The following is a 24,233-nucleotide window of genomic DNA, read 5'->3' on the forward strand; positions in this document are numbered from 1 at the left end:
GCCGCCGATGCCGCCGGTGACGCCACGTCCGGGATCCCGGCGGCCCTCGCTCGCGGCGTGACGCAGCTTCCGGCGCGTCCCGGGCCGAGGCGGAGCGGGGGGGCCCGGCCGGGCCGCGCGGCGCAGGTGGGCGGGGAACCGGAACGGGACCGGAACCGGAACCGGGGCTGCCGGGCAACCGGGGCTGCCGGGGAACCGGGGCGCCGAGGGAGCGGGTGCCCGGGCTGGGTGAGCCCGGCCGGCGGGGCTGCCGGGACGGCCGGTCCCCGGGTTGCCGGGCCGGGGCGCTCGGGGAGCCCGCGGTGCCGGGACCGGAGCGGCGGGAGCCGGGACTCGCCCGAGGGGCTTCCCCGGGCACGCGGGGGTTTGGCCGGGAGAGACCAGGGAGCGGGGCCGGGGCGCAGCCCCCACCTCACCGCGCTCGGGTCTGTCCCGTGTCCCCCCGGGTCTGTCCCGTGTCCCCGGGGCCGGGACCCGCCGCGGGACCCGCTCCACAGACCCACCGCCAGCAGCCACAGTTCTGCCCGTGTCCCCAGGGCCGGTCCCACCGCCAGGCTCTGCGTGTCCCGGGCTGTGGGGTCACCGGGCGCCGCGGGTCCCGCCGTGTCCCCTCCCTTGGGTCCTTTGCCCGCTCTGCTCCGTGGGACCGTGTGTGTATTTGCGGGGCCGAGTGTGTGTTGGGGGCCGTGTGTGTTTGGGGCCGTATTTGGGGCCGTGTGCCAGCGAGGCAGGGGCTGCGCTGGGGTGATGTTTCCTCCAGCCGGGCCCTGTTCCCGGTCCGATCACCGGGCCCTGTCCCTGCCGGGGCAGCTAACGGAGCGGGGAGGGAGGATCAGCCCCGGTGCCACCTGCTCTGGAATGTGCCCAGACCGGTCTGGGTGCTGCTACGTGGCACTGGGTCCCGGCACCCAGCCAGATCCCTGCTGTCTGGACAGACGGACGCTGCGGGGCCCCATGGGGCGGGAGGGACGGGGGGAGCGCTGACCCATGCCAAAACGTGTGAGCCGAAGGGTGAGAGGGGACACAGCGAGGGCCAGTGCAGGGCGGCTGGTGACGGCCACACTGCGGCTGTGACGGGAGCGGGGCCGGGGCGGCTCCAACGGAGCTCTGGGAGCTGGAGGCCGCGGCAGCGCCAGGGCCGGGTGTCCCCAGGGAACTCTGTGCTGTCCCCTGTCCCCTGCTGCTCACCGTTGTCCCCCTCCCCACCCTGTCCTCCACCATCCCCTGCCATTCTCTGCCTGCGCCATCGGGAGCCCAGCCCAGGCCTCAGCCCTGCGGTTCCCCGGCGCTGGGGTCAGTCCCATCTCTGCCCATCCCCGGGCTCCAGTGACAGCTCTGTGTCCCTGCAGGCGCTGCGATGTCGGACGGGATGATGAGCAAGGCGGCCACCATGGAGATCCCCATCAGCAGCAACGGGGACACAGGCAGCCTGCCCGAGGACGACAGCCTGGAGCAGGTTCGTGCCGTGTCACACCCTGGGTGTCACCGTGCCCTTCCGTGGGGCCAGGCTGTCCCCTGGTCCCCTCCACGCCTCAGCTGCCCGTGTCCCCTGCACCCCAGGATCTGCAGCAGGTGATGGTGTCAGGGCCCAACCTCAACGAGACCAGCATCGTGTCTGGCGGCTACGGGGGCACAGCCGAGGGCATCATCCCCACCGGCGCCATCAAAGGTGGGACGGGCTGCGCTGTGCTTGGGCTCTGGGGGGGCTGCCTGGGAGCGGGGGGCTGCTGCCCCCTCCCCTGTGCTCCCCATGGGCACTGACCACGGGGGGGGCTGGGCCGGGGGCTCCCCCTCTCGCAGGTGTGGGCCCCGCTGTGGGGTGTGGGGCACCCCGGGGCCCTGGTTGTGGTTGTGCCGCCCAGGTCTGTACTGCGCAGAGGGGCGGCTGTGCTCGGGCCCTTCCTGTGGCAGCCGGAGAGACGCTGGTGCCACCGCTCTGCTCCGGGATGCACCGGTGCCGCGGCTGTGCCAAGAGGAGGGGGCTGGGCTGCACAGGGGACAGGGCAGGTGGTTCTGAGCCCCCCCGGGAGCTCTGCTGGTCCCTGTGTTCCCTGGGAGCTCTGCCGGGGCGCAGGGACAGCCGTGGCTCTGCGGTGAGGGCCGGTGGTGCTGGGCTGGACCCCGCCAGCACTGCCAGGGCAGGTCTGTCCCAGCCCCGTCACCCTCTGTCTCTCAGGGTCCTGTCACACATGAGCTTCTGTCCCCCGTCGTCCCTCCTGCAGCTGCACCGGGTGCGCGGGTTTCCTGAGCGCAGGGACTTTGTGTTCCCTCCTGTTCCCTGTGCCGAGGAGCAGCGTGAGCGGGTGGCTGGAGGAGCCGCGTGCCATGGCTGCTGTCCTGTCTCCGTCGTGCCATCTGTCCTGCTCCCGTGGCACGGTGACCCCGGCTGAGGGGACAGAGGGAGCGGGAGGGGAGCGGTGTCCACCTGGCAGCAGCCGTGTCCTCAGCCGTCACCTCACATTCGTCTCACCCGCTGCTCTCCCCGCTGCCGTCCTGCCCGCACACTCGTCCTGTGTCCCGGCCATTCCCGTGCCCGTCCCCTCGTCCCTCCGCTCCCCGCCCGCCAGCCCCCCCATTTCCAGGGTGTCTTGTCCAACCTCACCCACCCCGAGGAGCACCCGTGTCCCCCAGCGCGGCTGCCGCCAGCAGGATGGCTGACCCGGCCGGTGCCTCAGGTACTGCGGCTGTGGGGCTGGGGACGGGTGAGCGCGGGGTCCCTCAGGCCCCTCCGCGGTGACTGGGCTGCAGCCACAGCAGCACCGCGGTGCCGGCAGCGAGGCTGTGGGGGAAGAGCTTGCCGGCACCCGCCGGCCCTGCGGCTTTGGTGGAGACCTGGTACCGGGGGCAGGGATGGCGCTGCCAGAGCCACAGGTGGCTCAGAGCTGGGACCTTGCGGTGCCGGCTACAGGAGATGGTTCTGTGGCGCAGAGCCCACCCGTGTGCCAGTTCCCGTGATGCAGAGCCCACCTGTGCCACCCAGGCACTGCCGGTGGGGCAGGACACGGCTCGGGGCTGCCGGGATCACCATGCAGCGTGGGAGGTGCCAGGGTCACCTGGTGAGGGGCAGCCCTGGCCCTGCGGCACCTGGGGCCGGCACCTTCTCCTGCGGTGCCACCTCTGCCGCCATGCCAGGCCCCGCCAGGACCCGCGAAGGGCTGGTGAGCGGTTTCCCTGCAGTGCGCACAGGGTATCAGGTCCTGATGCCCACAGGCCGGGCAGTGGGTGCACAGCACCAGAGAGCGGCCTGAGCACTGTAACGCCCGGCTCGTGCTCTCGCCGCTGGCGGGGAAAATCTGCTCCGGCACGGGGCTGAGCGGGGCCAGGAGCCAGCGGCAGGGCAGCTCCCCACGGCACGGGTGCTGCCGGACCCCGCTCTGCTGTGCCGGGCATTGTGCAGCTCGGTGCTCCCAGCAGTCCCTGCGCGGTGCCCCACGGTGAGGCCGCCCCTGCCCCACACGCGTGGGTGGGTTTGGCTCTGGTGCCAGGTGCTGTGTCTGCCCCAGGCTCCGCGCTGCACCAGCCCCACGCCAGCCCCGCTGCCGGGGGAGAGGAGATTGTCCGTGGCATCGCCGTGGAGAAGTTTGACATTGTCAAGAAGTGGGGGATCAACACGTACAAGGTGAGCTGCCCCGAGTGCGGGGAAGGGGCCGTGGGGGGGACACGCGGGGTCTCCTGACGCGTCCCTGCCCACAGTGTACCAAGCAGCTGATCTCAGAGCGGTTTGGCCGCGGCTCCCGCACCGTGGACCTGGAGCTGGAGACGCAGATTGAGCTGCTGCGCGAGACCAAGCGCAAGTACGAGTGTGTGCTGCAGCTGGCACGGGCGCTCACCAACCACTTCTACAGCCTGGTGCAGACGCAGCACGCGCTGGGCGACGCCTTCGCCGACCTCAGCCAGAAGTCCCCGGAGCTGCAGGTTTGACTGGGGGTTGTGTGTCCTGCAGCCCCTCACGCTGGGGAGGCGACCCAGGGACCCAGCCTGGCCTCAGGTCCTGCAGCACCTGCGTGTGTGGGTGGAGCAGGAGGAGCTTGGGGACACCTGGGGAGGAGTGAGGAGGTTGGGGACACCTGGGGATGAGTGAGGAAGTTGGGGACATCTGGGAATGAGCGAGGAGCTTGGGGATACCTGGGGAGGAGCAGGAGGAGCTCAGGGACAACCATGCTCAGCAAAGGCCATGGGAGGCCGTGTCCCAGCACCTCGCTGACCCCAGGCCAGGCTGATCCCAGGGGCCTGGTACAGACCCTGACTCGTCCTCCCCTCCCAGGAGGAGTTTGGTTACAACGCAGAGACACAGAAACTGCTCTGCAAGAACGGAGAAACGCTGCTGGGGGCCGTCAACTTCTTTGTCTCCAGCATCAACACGCTGGTGAACAAGACCATGGAGGACACACTCATGACAGTCAAGCAGTACGAGACAGCCAGGTAGAGTGTTGGGTGGGCCAGGCAGGTTCCTAGTGGGTGTCCCAGGGCCGCGGTGGCTGTGACGCCATTCCCGCGCAGGCTGGAGTACGACGCGTACCGTACGGACCTGGAGGAGCTGAGCATGGGCCCGCGGGACGCCGGCACCCTGTGCCGCCTGGACGCCGCGCAGAGCCAGTTCCAGAGCCACAAGGACAAGTACGAGAAGCTGCGGGCGGACGTGGCCATCAAGCTCAAGTTCTTGGAGGAGAACAAGGTGGGGAGGGGTGAGGGGCTGGGGTGTCCCTAGGTCCGAGTCCTGCCTGCAGGGGGGCAGCAGCTGTGGGGCAGCAGCAGCTGTGGGGCAGCCTGGGGACCGTGGGGGAGGGCAGGGGAGCGCTGGTCTCTGTCCCCCTCGTGTTGTCATGGCTCTTGGAGCTGCCAGTGGCGGCTCTGACCCCCCCGTCCTGCACTGGGTGGGGGTCCTGTCCCCTGCCCCTGCTGCAGCTCTGAGCCCCCCATCCCTGTCCCTCTGCGGTGCTGCAGCTCTGAGCCCCCCATCCCTGTCCCTCTGCGGTGCTGCGGCTCTGACCCCTGTCCCTGTCCCTCTGCGGTGCTGCGGCTCTGACCCCCGTCCCTGTCCCTCTGCGGTGCTGTGGCTCTGACTCTGGTCTGCAGATCAAGGTGATGCACAAGCAGCTGCTGCTCTTCCACAATGCCATCTCCGCCTACTTCGCGGGGAACCAGCAGCAGCTGGAGCAGACGCTCAAGCAGTTCAACATCAAGCTGAAGACCCCCGGCGCGGAGAAGCCGTCCTGGCTGGAGGAGTAGTGAGCGGCTCTGCCTGGGGGGGCCATGGACCTGAACTCTGGCTGGGGACACGGCCGGGGGCCCCACGGCAGCCGGGGGGGGCTGTGCTGGGGGGAGTGGGGCACTGGTCCTGCCGGGGTGGCGGGGGCGTCCCCCACCTCACACAGACCTCGGCACGGCGGCCGGGAGCCCCCCCGCCTCCCGGCACTCCAGGGACAGCGGACCCCTCCCTGGCTGCGCCACGCATCCCAGCCCCCACCTACACCTTGGGGTGGGGGGACACTCTGGGGTCTCCCTGCGCCCCCCAGCCCTGGGCAGGGCGCTCATTCCCAAATGAAGATGAAGCCGTGGAGCAGCAGCACTGGGGCTGCGGGTGCCCCCTCCGCATCCTGGGGGCTGCGGGTGCCCCCTCCCCATTCTTGGGGGCTGTGGGTGCCCCCCCCACTGCACTGGCATCCGTGGTCCTGCTGTCTCCCCTGCGTTGGGGCTGCTCCATCTCCCTCCCCGCAGTCCCCTGGTGTTCCTGGCTGATCCCCGGTGCTCTCGGTTGATCCCCAGTGTTCCCGGGCAGCTGCTCTCACCCTCCCCCCCAAGCCGGCCCAGTCCCCCCCACCTCACACTACACTCCCCGCAGGGTGGGCTGTCCCGCCTGTCCCCAGGGCTGGGCCGTGTCCCCTGCGGATCCCTGGTGGGGGGGGTCTGGGGACGCCCTGCACGCTGCTGCTGGCGAGGGGGGCAGGTTGGACCCCGGGAGCTGCGGGACTCCCCCAAGGACCAAACACGGCCGTGTCCCAGTGGGTGCATGTGGGTGTGCGGGGCTGGGAGCTGCGCGGGGGGCATGGCCGGGGTCCCGCGCCTGCCGAGTGTCGCTTCCAGCCCCGCCACCTGCAGCACTTGGGCACTTTCTCCTGAGACAAGACAGTTTGTTTTTGTTGCTAATTTAATCCTCGGTAATTTAACGTCTGGATCTGACACCCCCTGTTCCTGGTGAAGGTCTGACTCTTCCTTCCCCCCGCCCTCTGTACGACTCCAGAATAAATGGTACGATCATGGCGTGCGCAGCTGCGGCCAGGCCTGCACTGGGGGGTGACAGGGACATGGGGATGGCCGGGGGTGGGGGCTGTGGACCCGTCACACCACAGGCTGGGGCTCCCCCCGCCTCTGCCCTCCAGGGTGTGAGCCCCAAGGACCTGGGGCCACCAGGGAGCCCCCACTGCCCTGTGTCCACCCAGCGCAGCTGGGGGGCTGCTGGTGCTGGAACAGGGCGCAGGGGTCCTGGTCACTGCCCGTGCTGTCCCCTCATCCCTTGCCTCCTTTGGTTCTTTGTCCCCTGCCTGCTCTGCACACGGAGCTGTAGAGTTGAGGGGTGACCATCACTGATCCTCATGTGCCACCTCACTCCGGTCAGTGGGCGCAGGGACGTGTCCCGGGAGCTCAGGCTCGTCCTGCCCTGCAGTGGGAACGTGGCTGCCTGGAGACAACGAGACAACGAGCCCCAAACCATCCCCAGAACAGCTGGGGACACCTGTGACACGGCCGGGCACGGGGTTTAGACAACCAGCTGGTGCTCAAGGTCTGTCACAGCTGCCACCGGGCTTGGTGAGGGAACCGGGCACGGCCGCAGGAGAAAACGCGCCCGGAGCTGCTGCGGGTGCCCGGCCCTGGCTCGGGGGTGGCAGAGGACGCTGGTGGGCCCCCGCTCATCCCAAAGACTCCCCTGGGCACCTGCTGCCGTTTGTCCTGGGGCGAGGGGCCTCCGATCCATCCCCTGCAGCCGTTCCGACCATCCCGGAGCACCAGCGGGAATCGGTACCGGCTGCGGGGCGATTCCGACGGCCCGGGAAGGGGACAGGAGACACGGGGGAGAACCGGGGCAGCACCGGGGGTCGGAAGGTCCCAGGGGCAGCCGCTGGCCGAGGGCCGGGCTCCGCGGCGGGGCCGGTTCCGTTCCCTGGGCCGCTTCCCTTCCCGGGGCCGGTTCCCTTCCCCGGTCGCGGCTCCAACCGGGCGCCGCAGCCCCGAGGGGGCACCGAGCCGGGCAGGGGGCCCCGCGCTGCACCGCGGCCCCGGCACTCCCTCCGCCACCAGCCCGGGGCGGGACGGGGCCGGGACCGGGGCACCGGGGAGGGGCCGGGGCGGGCGGAGCCGCAGCAGCCGCGGGGCGGCCGTTGTCCCCCGGCCCGTGCGGTCCCGGCCATGGGTTCCCCCCGTCGCCCGGCGCCGCCGCCCCCCCCGGGGCCGCCCCCCCCGGCGCTGCCCCTCCCGGGGCCGCCCCCCCCGCCGGGCGAGCGGCTGCGGGCGCTGCACTGGGAGCCGGTGTCCCCGGCGCGGGTGCACGGCCGCCGCTCGGTCTGGGCTCCGCGGGCCCCCCCGCCGCCGCTCGACCTGCCGCGGCTCCGGCTGCTCTTCCGAGAGCCCCGCGGGGCCGCCCCGGGGCAGCGCGCGGCGCCCGCGGTGAGACCCCCCCCGCACCTCCCCGGCGTCCCCCCGCGGTCCCCGGCTGCACTGACCCCCCCGGCCCCCCCAGACCGCGCTGCTGGAGCCCAAGCGGAGCCTCGCCCTCGGCGTCTTCCTCAAGCAAGTCAAGCGGTGAGCGGAGCTGCCCCCCCGGGACACCCCCCTAGGGACAACCCCCCAGGGACACCCCCTCCCGGGGACACACATACCCCCCAACAATCTGCACCCCCCGGTGCTGACACCCGCGGTGCTGCACACAAGGAGCGGGCGGTGACGCCCATGTCCCCAGGTCCAGCCCACGGGGGGGCAAAACGAGGCCTGTTCCCAGGGGTCCCGGTGTGGGGGACATCGCAGGTACCTGCTCCCCGCCGGGGTCCCGCACACGGGTGGGGAGCAGAGGGTCCTGCTGCCCCGTGCACCCGGGCATGACGCGGGGGGGTCCCTGCCCGCTGCAGGGGGTCGGGTCGGTGTGTGCCCCCCGAGGGACGTGGGGTCTGTCGGGGGGCAGAGCGCTGCCCGCGGGGCCGGGCCGGGGTCACCTGTGTCTGACGCGTCCCCCAGGCCCGTCCGGCAGATCGTGCAGGACATCCAGGACGGCGTCGGGGCTCCCTACGGGGCCGAGAAGCTGCTGGAGCTCTCCCGGCTGCTGCCCGGCGCTGCAGAGGTGAGGGCTGGGGTGGGGGGTCCCCCGGCGGCCCCCCCTGACCCCCTCTCTGCCCGCAGGTGGCCCGGCTGCGCTCCTTCCCCGGCAGCCCCCAGCAGCTCCCCGAGCCCGAGCTCTTCATGCTGCTGCTGACGGAGGTGCCCAGGTGGGAGGCGGGGGTCCCGTGTGCCGGGGGGTCCCGTGTGCCGGGGTCCTGGACGCCCCGCTCACCCCTTGCTGTCCCCAGCTACGCGCGGCGCCTGGAGCTGCTGGTGCTGAAGGAGGAATTCTCCCCTCGGCTCAGCGCCCTGCGCGGCTCCATCCAGACCCTGACAGAAGCCGCCGTCGGTGAGCGGCACCGTGGGGTGCAGGGGACCGCGAGGCGGGGGGACAGTCCCCGCTCACCCCGCGGCCGCTCCCCAGAGCTGCTGGAGTGCGAGGAGCTGCACACCATCCTGCACCTCATCCTGAGCGCCGGCAACCACCTCAACTCGGTGAGCCCGCGGAAAAGGCTCCCGCCACTGCCCCCGCCGTGACTCCCCCGCGGTGCCCCCCCCGGTGACCCCCCGCTCGCTCCCAGGGTGGCTACGCTGGCAGCGCCGCCGGGTTCCGCGTGGCCTCGCTGCTGAAGCTGCCGGACACCAAGGCCAACGAGCCGGGCATGGACCTGCTGCACTTCGTGGCCATGGTGAGCGCCGGGCTCTGCCCCCGCGCGCTGCCGGGGCCGGTTATTGCGGCGGGGATCTTTCCCGGCAAAGCGTTGGGTCTGTGCCCGAGCGGATGTTTCCCTGCTGGGGGGGTCCCGAACGGAGGGGGGGTCCCCCGGGAGCTCCTCTGCCACCGGCCGCTGGACTGTCCCCTCCTGCTGCCGCGACACCGCTGGACTGTCCCCTCCTGCTGCTGTGCCACCGCTGGGCCATCCCCGGCTGCCACCGCGGGTGCACCCAGAGCGGGGCTCACAGGGTGTCCCTGTGGCTGCGGGTGTCAGCGTGTCCTTGGGGACACCTGCTCCCTCCCGTCCCTCTCAAGGTCGCCGCCCGGGGAGGGACGCGCCCGCCCCCGCGCCTGGGCGGCTGTTTTCCCGGCACACGAGCTCCTGCGCGGGGTTCCCACGCTCGGCGCTGCTCTGCGGGAGCCGGTGCTGCCACCCCCTGTCCCTCCTGCCCTCCTGTCGCTCTTGTCTTCCTGTTCCTCCAGTCCCCCATCCCTCCTGTCCTCTAGTCCCTCCTGTCCCGCTTGTCCTCCTGTCCCTCCTGTCCTCATGTCCCTCCTGTCCTCATGTCCCTCCTGTCCCTCTTGTCCTCCTGTCCCTCCTGTCCTCATGTCCCTCCTGTCCTCACGTCCCTCCTGTCCCGCCGTCCCTCCTGTCCCTCCTGCCCTCCTGTCCCTCTTGTCCTCCTGTTCCTCCAGTCCCCCATCCCTCCTGTCCTCTAGTCCCTCTTGTCCTCCTGTCCCTCCAGTCCCCCATCCCTCCTGTCCTCTAGTCCCTCTTGTCCTCCTGTCCCTCCTGTCCTCATGTCCCTCCTGTCCTCATGTCCCTCCTGCCGTCCTGTCCCTCTTGTCCTCTTGTTCCTCCAGTCCCCCATCCCTCCTGTCCTCTAGTCCCTCCTGCCCTCCTGTCCTCCTGTCCCCCTGTCCCTCCTGTCCCCCCATCCCTCCTGTCCCTCCTGCCCTCCTGTCCCTCTTGTCCTCCTGTTCCTCCAGTCCCCCATCCCTCCTGCCCTCCTGTCCTCCTGCCCATCTTGTCCTCCTGTTCCTCCAGTCCCCCTGTCCCTCCTATCCTCCTGTCCCTCCTGTCCTCCCATCTCTCCCGTCCTCCTGTCCCTCCTGTCCTCCCGTCCCTCCTGCCCTCCTGTCTCCCTGTCCCTCCTGTCCTCGGCACTGGCTTGTCCCTCCCTGACTGGGTCTGGACCCCCCTGTCACCGCTGCCATAGCCCTTCCCAAAGCCCCCTGTGCCTTCGGGGACAGTTTTGTCCCTGCTGGTCAGTGCGGCTGTTGTTTCAAGTCACTCCGGCAGTGCCCCCGCAGCACGTCTGGCCGGGGACACGGGAACGCGCACCCCGGGCTGTCCCCAGCCCCTCTGCTGTCCCCCAGCTCATGCAGGCGGCTCTGGGGGCCCCGGGGCTGCTCCCCCCGGCCACTCGCTGCCCCTCTCACCCGCAGGAGGCGGCCAGGGCGGACAAGAACCTCCTGGAGTTCCCCGACAAGCTGCCGCACGTGGGCCCGGCTGCGCGGTGAGGGGGTCCCCACGCCCCCGGGCCCAGCGGGGACCCTGCCCCACGGCGGGGGCGGGCAGGCGGGGGCCCGGCTGCGGGCGCGGCGGGGGCAGAGCGGGCGGTGCGGGACGGGTGACGCGCGCGTCTCCGCAGCATCGAGGTGTCGGAGGTGGAGACGGAGCTGCAGCGGCTGTCGGGGCGGCTGGAGGGGGCGCGGGGCCCGGGGGGGCCGCAGCTGCAGCCGTTCCTGTGCGCGGCCGAGGAGCAGCTGCGCGGGGCGCGGGACGCGCTGCAGCGGATGCACCGGGCGGCCGCCGCCGCGCTCGAGTTCTTCTGCGAGGAAGCGGCGCCCGGCGGGCTGCAGGAGCTGTGCGCCGTGCTGCACGCCTTCGCGGGACGGCTGCGGGCGGCCGCGCAGGTACCGGCTCCGCGTGGGCACCGCCCCGCGTGGGTACCGACCCGCGCAGGCACCGCCCCGCGTGGGTACCGAAACCCGCGCAGGTACCGAAACCCGCGCAGGCACCGCCCCGCGTGGGTACCACCTCGCGTGGGTACCGGCCCGGCACCCCATCATCCGTGGGACCGGCACCAGCTCTGACAGCCCGCGGGGCCGCTGCCGCTTTGGGCTCCGCCAGCCCGTTCCCCCACCCCGCTCCCCGCAGGAGAACCGTGCCCGGGAGCAGGCGCAGCGCCGGCGGCAGCAGCTGGAGCAGGAGCGGCTGAAGCGTCGCTCCATCGCCACGTGTTCGGCGCGGGACGTGCCCCCCCGGGACCCGCGGCCCCGCAGCCCCTTCCCGCTGACCCCCCAGCCCGGCCGGCACGGGCTCCGCGCCCCCCGGCCCAGCTCCGAGCCTCTCGGCTCCCCCGGGAGCCCCCGGCTGCCCCCCGCTCCGCAGGGCCCCCCCTGGCCGCCCGGAGCCCCCCGGGCGCTGCTGCGGCGGCACACGGCCCCGGAGCTGCCCGAGGCGGGGGGCTGCGGGCACGGGGGGCCCTGTGACTCCGGCCCCCCCGAGCCGCCCCCCCTGGCCGGGGCCGCGGCCCCCGCCAGCCCCGCGCCCTCCTTCAGCCTGGCCGCCCTGTTCCAGGGGAGAGGGACCCGCGGGGACCCGGAGCCCCCTCAGCCGCCCCCGGCCGCCCCCCCCGGCGGCTCGGCCCTGCTCGGCTTCCTCCGGCGCCTGGCGGGCGGGAGGGGGCACGGGCCCCCCCCCAGCTGAGGGGCTGCGGGCTCCGTTTTATCCCCTATGTCCCCATCCCCTCTGCTTTGTTGTGACAATAAACGCTGAGAATTTCCACGGCTTCCTGCCCCCCCGGGGGGGCCCACGCTCTGGCACAGCCACCACCCCACGGTGCTGTCACACAAGGCCGAGGTGGCACCTGGCACCTCCACCGGGCACACACAGCGCGGTGCTGGCCCCGTGGCCGTGGCTCCTGCGTGGCCACCGCGGCACCGTGTCCCCCGCCCACTGGCCCAGGCCGGCTCGTGACCCTGTCCCCCCCGAGCGGCCCCGTCACTGCGCCCTTTGTTGCCGGCCGGTGCTGCCCGTGCCAGGCGGCGCGGAGGCAGCTGGAGCATGAGCCCTGGCTGCCGCGGCCCCCATGGGAGCTCGGCCCGGGCGGGCACCCCCAGACACCCCCAGACACCCCCTGGCCCAGCCCGGCCACTGCTCGGGGCTCCCCATCCCCTCATGTCCCCAGCGCAGTGCTGTGCCCTCCCTGGCCCTCAGCAGGCTGTGACCCTGCTGTGGGTCATGCACAGAAGTGGGGGGGCTGCAGAACGATATAGATGGTGGTATATGCATGTGGAGGGGTGCTAGGGTGCTGTAAGCCTTGGGTTTGGTGTGAGGCTCCTGCCTTCTTGTAGGGACACAGGTAGGTGAGGAAAAGCCAGCTGGTCCTGCCGCCCTCTGCCTGTAAGGTGAACAGGGATTTGGGGACCGTGGTGCTGGAGCCCTCCCAAGTGCCTGGCATTTGCCCGGCCCCATGGGCGCAGGAAAGGAGTGCGTGGGTCCAGAGGAAGAATTGGGAACTAGCCTGGGTGTTACTGGGAGGAGAGGGAGCATCTGTTGCTGGGACTGGCTGGATTTGCTGCAGCAAATCCGGGGCTGCTGTGAGTCGTGAGACAGGGACCCTACAGTTCAGAAGGGGTCGTATAGCACAGGTTACACTGAGTGCTGGACAAGGAGCCAAAGGGCAGCTCTGGTGCAGCAGAGCAGAGTTGGGTAGAGCAGAGGAAGCTGCTTTACCAGCGTCCAGGAGCCTGTGCTAGGGAAAGGGTGCAAGAGCTGGATGGCTGTGTCGGGGGGTAATTCAGACCGCAGAGACCTTGGGAAGTCTCTGGTCCAACCTCCTGCTCGAAGCAGGGGCAGCTGTCGGGTCAGACCAGGCTGCTCACAGCTCATCCAGTAGCATCCTGAAAACCTCCAGGGATCGGCAACCTGCTCCGATACTGGGTGGGCCTCGCAGGGAAAAAACTTTCCCCGGTGTCCAGCCTGAAGTTCTCGTTTCAACCCACCCCGGTGGGCTCTTGTTCTCGTTGCCCTTGATAAACCACATCCAGACACCTCATCCCCCCGCGATTTTCCCCATAGTCCATTGAAGGAGGAGACACACAACACGCCCCCCCTCCCCGCCCCATATTTGGGGGGGGGGGGGGGCTCTGCCACCCAGGACCCCCCTCCCCACTTTGAAACGGATGCGGGATGCGGTTGCCGTGGCGACAGCCGGGTACCCCGGGGATGCAGAGGGGGCGCGCCCGGAGCCCCCCCCACTGCAGAGCCACAGCCCGGACCCGACCATTCGTGCCGGGGGGGGTGCGGTGTGGTCTGGCCCCCTCCGCTCTCCCACGGGCCCCCTCCGCGGGTCCCCCGGCTGGGGGTGCGCAACGCGTCGCTCCGCGACGCGTTGCGCACCCCCAGCCGGGGGACCCGCGGAGGGGGCCCGTGCAATTTGTGGGGGTGACACGCGTGTCCCCCCCCATCCCTCGCCGTGGTGCGGTCCGGGCTGGCAGCGCCGTCCCCCCCCCGCCCCTGGCGCAGTCCCCGCCGCCGGACCGGGGCCGAGGATGCGGGGAAGGGGCCCGCGGAGAGGAGGGGGCTGCGGGGGGGGTGAGTGGCACGCGTGGGGGGGGGGGGGGTCACGCGTGGGAAGGGGGACATACACATATACCGGGCGCGGCGTGTGGAAGGGCTTGGGGGGGCGGTGTCTGTGTCGCGAGTGGGGGCCTTGGATGGTTTGGGGGGGATTTGTAGGGAGAGGATGGGGGGCAGCGATAAGGGAGGTGGGGGACAGGGCCAGCGGGGGTGGGGGGACAGGGACAAGGAGGGGTGGGGGTGACAGAGTGAGGATGGGGGTGACAGGGACAACGGGGGAGAGAAACAGGGAGAGGAAGGACGGGGGGCAGGGACAAGAAGGGTGGGGGCTGGGGACACGGGGGATGGGGGGACAGGGCCAGCGGGGGTGGGGGACAGGGACGAGGAGGCGTGGGAGGTGACGCGGGCAGGACGGGGACAGGGACATGGCGGGGCGGGATGCGGGGCCGGGCCGAGCCCGCAGCATCACGGCGGGGACCCGCAGCGGCTCCGCCGGCCGGGGCTGGCGCTGCCCGCCGTGTGCCCCGTGTCCCGGTCACCCGCCGTGTCCCGTGTCCCCCCGCGTCCCCCCGTGTCCGGGGCCCGGCGGGCGGCGCTGCGGCGGGCGGTGCCGCACAATGGCGGCCGGGGCGGGGCCGGGCCCGGAGCGCGGGGGCCGCTGCAGCGCCGTGAGCGGGGCCGGGACCGGGGACCGGGAACCGGGGGCCGGGGGGGCCGGGCCGCTGTGGGGCCGTGGGGCGGAGGATGTCCCGGGGGTGCGAGAGGATATGGGGGGGTCAGCGGGGGCCGTGGGGCGGGGGTGACGTGGGGCAGGGGGTGCCGTGGGGCAGGGGTGCCGTGGGGCAGGGGATGCTGTGGGGCAGGGGGTGCTGTGGGTGCTGTGGGGCTGGCAGGGGCTCTGCGCCGGGCCCGTCGCTATGGGGTGAGGAGCCGCGGACCCGGCACTGGGTCGTGGGGCAGAGCCGTGGGTCGTGTGGGGCTGGGCGGGGTGTCCGGGTGCCGTGGGTCCCCCACGTGCCCTCCCGAGCGTGTGGGGCCGAGGGCTGTGGGGGGCTGTGGGGCTCCTGCGTGCCCAGCGTGTGGGGCCCGATCCTGCGGGGCCGTGGGGCTGATCCTGCGGGGCTGTGGGGCTGATCCTGCGGGGCCGTGGGGCCCGATCCTGCGGGGCTGTGGGGCCGGGGCCGTGGGGCCGATCCTGCGGGGCTGTGGGGCTGATCCTGCGGGGCCGTGGGGCTGATCCTGCGGGGCTGTGGGGCCGATCCTGCGGGGCTGTGGGGCTGATCCTGCGGGGCCGTGGGGCTGATCCTGCGGGGCTGTGGGGCTGATCCTGCGGGGCCGTGGGGCCCGATCCTGCGGGGCTGTGGGGCCGGGGCTGTGGGGCCGATCCTGCGGGGCCGTGGGGCCGCGCTGATGCCGCTGCCGCAGGCTGACCGCGGGGACGCCGCCATGGCCCGGCGCGAGGCCAGCGCCAGCCCGGTGGTGCGGCAGATCGACAAGCAGTTCCTGGTGTGCAGCATCTGCCTGGACCGGTACCGCAACCCCAAGGTGCTGCCGTGTCTGCACACCTTCTGCGAGAGGTGGGGCTGCGCCACGGCACCCGCACCCCCCTGCACCCCTGCACCCCTGCACCCCCTGCACACACCTCTGCACCCTCTGCACCCCCAGCACACACTGCACCTCTGTACCCACTGCATCCCTGCACCCCTGCACCCTCCGCACATATTGCATCCCTGCACCCACTGCACCCCCTGCACCCCCTGCACCCCCTGCATACACCCCTGCACCTCCTGCACCCACCACATCCCCTGCACACACTGCACCTGCTGCACCCGCTGCATCCCCGCTGTGTCCCTCTGTGCCTGTATCCCCGCCGCATCCATGCTGCATCCCCACTGTGTCCCTGGTGTGTCCCTCCCGTGACCTGCCGTGTCCGCAGTCACCCCTGCATCCCCACTGCACCCCCACTGTGCCCATGGGCCTGCCTGTGCCCCCATTGTGTCCTCAAAGTGCCCATGGGCCTCCCTGTGTCCTCCTGCATCCGCACTGAACCCCCATCCCTGTTCCGTCCCCATCCCGCTCCGTCCCCATCCTGCTCTGTACCCATCCCTGTTCAGTCCCCATCCCGCTCCGTCCCCCTCCCGCTCTGTCCCCGTCCTGCTCTGTCCTGCTGCTCCTGCCCCACAGCACGGGGTGTTTTGGGGTTTGGGGGTTCTGGGGTCCGGGGGGGCTGCAGCGTGTCCCTGGGCTCTGGGCTCTACTGATGTTTGTTCTCTCTGTGCCCCACAGCCCCGACCCCCCAAAAACGCCCCCCCAGCCACTCCCCTCTGTCCGTCTGCCCCGCTGTCCGTCTGCCCCTCTGTCCGTCCGCCCCTCCGGGCTCTGGCAGCGGCTGCCCAGTCACCACGGTGCAGCCTCCTGTCCATCTGTCCTGCCGTCTGTCCGCCCTGGCCCCCGCGCTCTGGTGTGCCACAGCGCAGCCTTCTTGTCTGTCTGTCCATCCTGCTGTCTGTCTGCTCCTGCAGCCCCATCCCTCTGCTGCCGTCCCACACCCTGAGGTGTTGCCCTCTGGTCTGTCCGTCCTGCTGTCCATCTGTCCTGCCAGCGCTGTCCTGCTGTTCCTGCCCTGCACACCAGTGTGCCCCAGTGCAGCCCTCCTGTCTGTCTGTCCATCCATCCTGTTGTCTGTCTGCTTCTCTGGCGCCATCCCTCTGCTCCTGCCCCACACACCCTCACTCCTCCTGTCCGTCTGTCCTGCCATCTGTCTGCCCCTCCAGCCCCATCCCTCTGCTCCTGTCCCACACACCCTGATCCCTCCTGTCTGTCTGTCCTGCTGCCCATCCAGTGCCTCCCTCTGCTCCTGCCTGGACCCCCATCTCTCCCATCCGTCTGTCTGTCTCTCTGCTCCTGCCTGCTCCCCGTCCCATCTGTGTATCCATCCCTCTGCTCCTGCTTGCTCCCCGTCCCGTCCGTGTGTCCGTCCCGCGGGGCTGACCCGTGTCCGTCCCCAGGTGTCTGCAGAACTACATCCCGCCGCAGAGCCTGTCGCTGTCGTGCCCCGTGTGCCGCCAGACGTCCATCCTGCCCGAGCGCGGGGTGGCCGCGCTGCAGAACAACTTCTTCATCACCAACCTCATGGAGGTTCTGCAGCGTGAGCCCGACGGGCCCCACCCCGCGCGCGGCTGCGACCCGCTCAGCGCCGTCACCGGGCAGCCCCTGTGCTGCCCCAACCACGAGGGCAAGGTGGGCTGGGACGGGGGGCGTCCGGGGAGGCTGCAGGGCTCTGGGGACTCTGGGGGTCTGAGGGGGCTGCAAGGTTCCGGGGGGGTCCAAGGAGGTTTGTGGGGCTCCAGGAAAGCCACAGGGCCTGGGAGGGCTGCAGGGATCCGGGGGGGACTCCAGGGCACCTGAGGGGCTGCAGGGCTCTGGGGGGCTGTGGGGGTCCAGGAGGGCTACAGGGATCTGGGTGGGCTGCAGGAATCTGGGGGGGGCTGCAGGGATCCAGGGGCATTTGGGAATCTCAGGGGCAAGGGCGATCCAGGGGGGCTGCAGGGCTGCAGGCAAACTGGGGTCCCGTGGTCCGGGGGGGTCCTGGGGGGTCCTGGGTGCACTGCGGGGTCCCGTGGTCCGGGGGGATCCCAGGGGCACAGGGGGTCCTGGGTGCACTGGGGGTCCCGGGGGTCGCGGGTCCGGTTCCCGGCAGCCCCGTGCCCGGTGCAGGTGATGGAGTTCTACTGCGAGCCGTGCGAGACGGCGATGTGCCGCGAGTGCACGGCCGGGGAGCACCGCGAGCACCGCACCGTGCCGCTGCGCGACGTGCTGGAGCAGCACAAGGCGGCCCTGCAGCAGCAGCTGGACGCCGTCAGGAGCAGGTACGGACGGGGGCTCCGGGGTCTCCCTGCCGTGCCCGCCCCGTGCCCACCCGTGTCCCCCGCAGGCTCCCGCAGCTGGCGGCCGCCATCGCGCTGGTGTCGGAGATCAGCCGGCAGCTGGGCGAGCGCAAGGACGAGGCGGTGGCCGAGATCGGCAGCACCTTTGAGGAGCTGGAGGCGGCGCTGCGGCAGCGCCGGGGGCTGCTGGTGCGGGACCTGGAGGCCACCTGTGGGGCCAAGCAGAAGGTGACGGCTCCAGGACGTGTGTCCCATGTCCCCATGCGTGGTGTCCCTATGCCACCATGCACCGTGTCCCATGTCCCCGTGCACTGTGTCCCCATGCCACCATGTCCCTGAGCCACCATGCACCATGTCCCATGTCTTCATGCACCGTGTCCCATGTCACCATGCACCATGTCCCTGTGCCATCATGCACTGTGTCCCCATGCCACCATGTCCCATGTCCCCATGCCACCATGCCTGCCTGTTGCCATGCCCCTGGTGCAGCCCTGCGGGGTCTGATGGGGCTGTGCTGGGGTCTGCGTGCTGGCAACGGTCCTGTCCCGGTGGTCAGGGTCCCATCCCAGTGGTGAGGGTCTGTCCTGGCAGTGAGGGTCCCATCCCACCGATGAGGGTCCTGTCCTGGTCGTCAGGGTCCCGTCCCACAGATGAGAGTCACATCCCAGCAGTGAGGGTCCCATACCTGTGGCGGGGGTCCCGTCCCCACGATCAGGATCCCATCCCCACGGTGGGGGTCTGTCCTCATAGTCAGGGTCCCATCCCCGCAGTAGGGGTCCTGTCCCAAGATCAGGGTCCCATCCCTGCAGTGGGGTCTGTCCCCCTGATCAGGGTCCCATCCCCGCAGTGAGGTCTGTCCCCCTGATCAGGGTCCCGTCCCTGTGGTGGGCTCTGTCCCCGCGGTGAGGGTGACATGTCCCCCCGCAGGTGCTGCAGGCACAGCTGGACGCGCTGCGGCAGGGCCAGGAGAGCATCCTGAGCAGCTGCGCGTTCACGGAGCAGGCGCTGCACCACGGCACGGCCAGCGAGGTGCTGCTGGTGCAGAAGCAGATGAGCGAGCGGCTGAGCGAGCTGGCCGCCCGCGACTTCCCCGAGCACCCGCACGAGAACGCGCAGCTCGACTACGTGGTGGAGACCGAGGGCGTCCGCAAGTCCATCCTCAACCTGGGCGTGCTGATCACCACCAGCGCCACGGCGCACAAGACGGTGGCCACGGGCGAGGGGCTGCGGCACGCCGTGGTGGGACAGCCGTCCTCGCTCAGCGTCACCACCAAGGACAAGGACGGGGAGCTGGTGCGCAGCGGCAGCGCCAGCCTGCGCTTCCAGGTGACGGGGCCGGACGGCGGCGCGGCCGAGGCCGAGGTGCAGGACAACAAGAACGGCACCTACGAGCTGCTCTACACGCCGCGCGCCGAGGGCGACTTCCAGCTGTCCATCCTGCTGTACGGGCAGCCCATCCGCGGCAGCCCCTTCCGCGTCCGCGCCGTCAAGGCGTCCGACGTGCCGCCCTCGCCCGACGACGTCAAGCGCCGCGTCAAGTCCCCGAGCAGCGGGCACATCCGGCAGAAGGCCGTGCGGCGGCCGTCCAGCATGTACAGCAGCGGCAAGAAGAAGGAGAACCCCATCGAGGACGAGCTCATCTTCCGCGTGGGTGAGCGACGGCGGGGCGGCCGGACGGGGCGGTGGGGGCTCCCTGGGGTGCTGGGGGATGCTTGGGGCTCCTTGGGGCTCCCCAGGTCAGTGGGGCTTCCCTGGGGCTCTCTGGGGCTTCCTGGGGATCCCCAAAGAAGTGGGGGCTCCTTGGGGTGGGGGGCGGCTCCTTGTGGCCCCCCAGGGTTGCGGGGGCTCCCTGGGGTGGTGGGGAGTTCCCTGGGGCTCTCTGGGGCTTCCTGGGGCTCCCCAAAGAAGTGGGGGGTCCTCGGGGTGGTGGGGGCTCCCTGGGGCTCTCTGGGGCCCCTCAGGTCAGTGGGGGCTCCCTGAGGCTTCCTGAGGTGGTGGGGGTTCCCCGGGGCTCCCCAGGTCAGTGGGGGCTCCTCAGGGCGGGGGGGATTCCCTGGGGCTCCCCGGGGTTGTGGGGGCTCCCTGGGGCAGTGGGGCCTCTTGGGGGCTCCACAGATCAGTGGGGGCTCCCCGGGGCTCCCCGTGGTGCTGGGGTGTCCCTGGGTGTCGCGGGGCTCCCCCACCCCCCGCTGTGCCGCAGGAAGCCGTGGCCGCGAGAAGGGCGAGTTCACCAACCTGCAGGGCATCTCCACCTCCAGCAGCGGCCGCATCGTGGTGGCCGACAGCAATAACCAGTGCGTGCAGGTAGGACCCGGCCCGGCCCGGCCCCCTCCCGGCCCCGGCCCCCCGCCCGCTGACCCCCCGCCCCACAGGTGTTCTCCAACGAGGGGCAGTTCCGGCTGCGGTTCGGGGTGCGCGGCCGCTCCCCCGGGCAGCTGCAGCGCCCGACCGGCGTCACCGTGGACATGAACGGGGACATCATCATCGCCGACTACGACAACCGCTGGGTCAGCATCTTCTCCCCCGAGGGCAAGTTCAAGGTGAGGGGGGGCGGGCGGGGGGGGGGGCGGCGGCTCCGCCCGGCGCTGACCCCTGCCCCGCAGACCAAGATCGGGGCGGGGCGGCTGATGGGCCCCAAGGGCGTGGCCGTGGACCGCAACGGGCACATCATCGTGGTGGACAACAAGGCGTGCTGCGTCTTCATCTTCCAGCCCAGCGGCAAGATGGTGGCCAAGTTCGGCAGCCGCGGCACGGCCGAGCGGCAGTTCGCGGGTACCGGCTGGGCCGCGCTCCGGGCCGCGGTTCTGGGCTCTGGGTCTGGTTCTGGGCTTGGGTTTTGGGTTCTGGGTTCTGCGTTTGGCCTCTGGGCTCTGGTTCGAGTTCTGGGCTCAGGTTTTGGTTGTGGGGTCTGGTCCCACTTCTGGGTTCTAGGCCGGGGCGTTGGTTCTAGGTTCTGGGTTTGGGTTCTGGAATCAGGTTCTGGGCTGGTGGTTTAGTTCTGGGTTTGGGTTATGGATTTGGGTTCTAGGCTGTGATTCTGGGTTCTGGGCTCGTTCTGGTTCTGGGTTCCAGGTTCTAGCTCTGGGTTCTGGCTTTGGGTTCTGGCTCATGTCTGGGTTTTGGGTTCGGGTTATGGGCTCATGTTCTAGTTCTTGGTTCCAGGCCTGGTTCTAGGTTCTAGCTCTGGGTTCTTGATTCAAGTTCTGGGCTGTGGTTCTGGGTTCTGGGCTCATGTTCTGGTTCTGAGTTCTGGGTTCTGGTTCTGGGCTGTGGTTCTGGCTCTGGGTTCCAGGTTCCGTCCCCGTGGGTCTGGGGTCTCTCGGTGCTGTGGGGCCAACCCCAGTGCCGCTTCACCGGCTGCTGCGGCACCGAGCCGCCCCCGTGTGGCCCCGGGGTGTCCCCCGTCCCGGGGTCCCGTCCCGCTGACCGCTCCCCACCAGGGCCCCACTTCGTGGCCGTCAACAACAAGAACGAGATCGTGGTGACCGATTTCCACAACCACTCCGTGAAGGTGCGTATGGGGGGGTGGCCCCTGTGGTGACCCCGCTGACCCAGTGGTGACCCCGCTGACCCCGTGGTGGCCCTGCACTGACCCCGTGGTGGCCTCGCCCTGACCCCATGCTGACCCCGCTGACCCTGTGCTGACCCCACTGACCCCATGCTGACCCCATACTGACCCCGCTGACCCCGTGCTGACCCCACTGACCCGCTGACCCCAGGTGTACAGCGCGGACGGTGAGTTCCTGTTCAAGTTCGGGTCGCACGGGGAGGGGAACGGGCAGTTCAACGCGCCCACCGGCGTGGCCGTGGACACCAACGGCAACATCATCGTGGCCGACTGGGGCAACAGCCGCATCCAGGTACTGGGGACAGGGAGACACCAGGGACTGGGGGACACTGGGGACACCAGCATATGGGACCCTTGTGCCCCCCCTGTGCCCCCCGTGCTGCCCAGCCCTGGGGTGCTGGGCTGGCACAGTGCCCTCCCCCTCCTGCCCCTGTCCTGTCCCTGTCCCCAGCCCGTCCCGTCCCTGTCCCCACCCCAGCCCCATCCTGTCCCTGTCCCGCTGCAGGGGTGTGGACAGGGACTGGCAGGGACAGGGGGCTCAGCACCCTGGGGACAGGGTCCTGTCACCCTGGGGGCCATTGGGGCAGGGGGGACTCACGGTGCCCAGGCAGGGGCAGCAGCAGGTGGTAGCTGCAGGGACACAGGGACATGGGGACACGGGAACATGGGGACATGAGGACACAGGGACATGGGGACACGGGGACATGGGGACACGGGGACATGAGGACACAGGGACATGGGGACACAGGAACATGGGGACACGGGGACACGGGAACATGAGGACACAGGGACATGGGGACACGGGGACATGAGGACACGGGGACATGAGGAGACAGGGACATGGGGACACGGGAACATGGGGACATGGGGACATGAGGACACAGGGACATGGGGACACGGGGACACGGGGACATGGGGACACGGGGACACAGGGACATGGGGACACGGGGACATGAGGACACAGGGACATGAGGAGACAGGGACATGGGGACACGGGAACATGGGGACATGGGGACATGAGGACACAGGGACATGGGTACACGGGAACATGAGGAGACAGGGACATGGGGACACGGGAACATGGGGACACGGGGACGTGAGGACACAGGGACATGGGTACACGGGAACATGAGGACACGGGGACATGAGGAGACAGGGACACAGGGACACTGTGCTGCTGTCCCACAGGTGTTCGACAGCTCGGGCTCGTTCCTGTCCTACATCAACACGGCGGCCGACCCGCTGTACGGGCCGCAGGGCCTGGCGCTCACCTCGGACGGACACGTGGTGGTGGCCGACTCGGGCAACCATTGCTTCAAGGCCTATCGCTACCTGCAGTAGGGGCGGGAGGGAGGGGGCGCCCGGGGGGCTGCCCCACGGACACCCTGCCCTACAGCATCCCTGCCCCACGGCGTCCCTGCCCCCCAGAGCCGCCCCGGCCTTCACGTGCACTTTATCCGGGGGGCGGCCGGGCCAGCGCGGGGGCGAGGATGGGGATGGTGGGGGGGGATGCTGGGGGTCCGGCCCCCCCTCCTGCCCCACGGCCGGGGGTCCCGATGGCACATGGGAGCGCGTGGGGCCGGGGGAGGCACCAGGCAGGGCTGGGTCTGTGGGGCGGCTGTGGGGCAGCTGTGGGGCGGTGGGTCCCGGAGCCCCCACCCCCAGGGGCTGCCCCCCGCCAGCCCCACACCTGGGCCCCAGCCCTGGCTGTGGGGCCACCACGCGTGCCTGCCCCACGGCGGGTGTGTGGGGTGTGGGGCCGCCTTCCTGCCCCACGGCGGGTGTGTGGGGTGTGGGGCCGCCTTCCTGCCCCACGGCGGGTGTGTGGGGTGTGGGGCCGCCTTCCTGCCCCACGGCGGGTGTGTGGGGTGTGGGGCCGCCTGCCTGCCCCACGGCGGGTGTGGGGCTGCCGCACGCTGACAAACAGTCTGTACAAAATAAAATATTCTGGAAGAACTGGCCCTGGCACATCCAGCCCCACAGCGCGGGGGACAGAGCAGCACTGCCCCAGCAGCACCGTCACCGGTGTCACCAGCGTCACCAGGGGGTTCGGGGCAAAGCTGTGCCAGGGGTGGGCTGGGGGCTCCAGGGGAGGAGGAGCTGAGCCGGGCACCGCTGGTGCTGCCGGGAACCCCGGGCAGCCTGGGGGCAGTGGGACCCCCAGCCCGCGGTGGGACCCTCGCTCCACGGCAGCCCCGGGCAGAGCGGGAGCTCCTGGCACCGGCACCACCGGCACAACCTCCCACTGGCGCTGACCCGTGGCGCAGGGACAGGTCAGACTGGGCTGTACTGGGAGTGGGGACGGGGTCGGACTGGGCCGTACTGGTCTGTACTGGGCTGGGGGCAGTGGCTCTGCCCCCCCTTCCTGCACGCTCCGCACCCCAGGACGTCAGTTTTCCCCGCACAGGGGCTGCCCCCCCGGCCCGTGGGACATGTGGCTGTGGGCTGTGTCCCCCTTGTGTGGGTGTCCCCTCCAGCCCCCCTGTCCCCGGGTCACACACCCCATGGGGGCAGCACCTGCCCCCCCCGGTGTTCCCGGCTGCCCCAGGCACCGAGCCGGGCGAGTGGCCTCTGCCCGTCCCTGTCCCTGCTGTCCCTGTCCCTGCTGTCCTTGCTGTCCCCCCTGTCGCTGTCCCTGTCCCCACTGTCCCCCTGCCCCTGTTCCCCCTGTCCCGCTGTCCCCCCATCCCTGTCCCCGCTGTCCTGTCCCCCCTGTACCTGTCCCCGTGTCCCCACTGTCCTGTGCCACTTGTTCCCATCCCCCCTGTTCCCATCCCTCCTGTTCCCATCCCCCCTGTCCCGTCCCTCCTGTCCCTGTCCCCCCTGTTCCCGTCCCTGCTGTCCCTGTCCCCCCTGTTCCTGTCCCCCCTGTCCCTGTCCCAGCTGTCCCTGTCCCCCCTGTTCCTGTCCCCCCTGTCCCGTCCCCCCTGTCCCGTCCCTCCTGTCCCTGTCCCCGCTGTCCTGTCCCCCCTGTCCCTGTCCCCGCTGTCCCTGTCCCCGCTGTCCCGTCCCCGCCTGCAGCCGGTGCCAGATCAAACATCCACGTGGGGCCAAGTCCCTTCCCAGCACCGGGCTGGGGTGGAATTGCTGGGAAGAGATGGGGACGGTGCCAGAGCCTCCCCGCACCCCCCCAGCTGGGAACCCCCTCCAGCCCCACAGCGTTGG

General features: G+C 70.9%; 2 protein-coding genes across 4 annotated transcripts; both read left to right on the forward strand.

The window, feature by feature from the left end:
• Positions 1–14: 14 nt before the first annotated feature.
• On the forward strand, positions 15–6,261 carry ARFIP2 (ADP ribosylation factor interacting protein 2). Of its 2 annotated transcripts, XM_065635171.1 has the most exons (9): positions 15–126; positions 1,350–1,456; positions 1,561–1,669; positions 2,568–2,675; positions 3,504–3,619; positions 3,694–3,915; positions 4,265–4,422; positions 4,501–4,675; positions 5,077–6,261. In XM_065635171.1, the coding sequence occupies exons 2-9, from the start codon at positions 1,358–1,360 to the stop codon at positions 5,227–5,229; spliced, it is 1,140 nt and encodes a 379-aa protein (XP_065491243.1). In that variant the 5' UTR covers positions 15–126; positions 1,350–1,357; the 3' UTR covers positions 5,230–6,261. The 2 variants fall into 2 exon arrangements, with proteins under 2 accessions (XP_065491243.1, XP_065491254.1); XM_065635182.1 differs by lacking the exon at positions 2,568–2,675.
• Positions 6,262–13,609: 7,348 nt separating this feature from the next.
• On the forward strand, positions 13,610–23,015 carry TRIM3 (tripartite motif containing 3). Of its 2 annotated transcripts, XM_065640760.1 has the most exons (12): positions 13,610–13,628; positions 15,039–15,190; positions 16,622–16,853; positions 17,331–17,482; positions 17,548–17,728; positions 18,428–19,151; positions 19,701–19,804; positions 19,873–20,040; positions 20,104–20,272; positions 20,941–21,011; positions 21,220–21,360; positions 22,257–23,015. In XM_065640760.1, the coding sequence occupies exons 2-12, from the start codon at positions 15,060–15,062 to the stop codon at positions 22,407–22,409; spliced, it is 2,226 nt and encodes a 741-aa protein (XP_065496832.1). In that variant the 5' UTR covers positions 13,610–13,628; positions 15,039–15,059; the 3' UTR covers positions 22,410–23,015. The 2 variants fall into 2 exon arrangements, with proteins under 2 accessions (XP_065496832.1, XP_065496825.1); XM_065640753.1 differs by lacking the exon at positions 13,610–13,628 and having other exon boundaries at positions 15,020–15,190.
• Positions 23,016–24,233: the final 1,218 nt, after the last annotated feature.

The sequence above is a fragment of the Caloenas nicobarica genome, chromosome 1 (assembly GCF_036013445.1).
Source record: "Caloenas nicobarica isolate bCalNic1 chromosome 1, bCalNic1.hap1, whole genome shotgun sequence".
Lineage (NCBI taxonomy): Eukaryota > Metazoa > Chordata > Aves > Columbiformes > Columbidae > Caloenas > Caloenas nicobarica.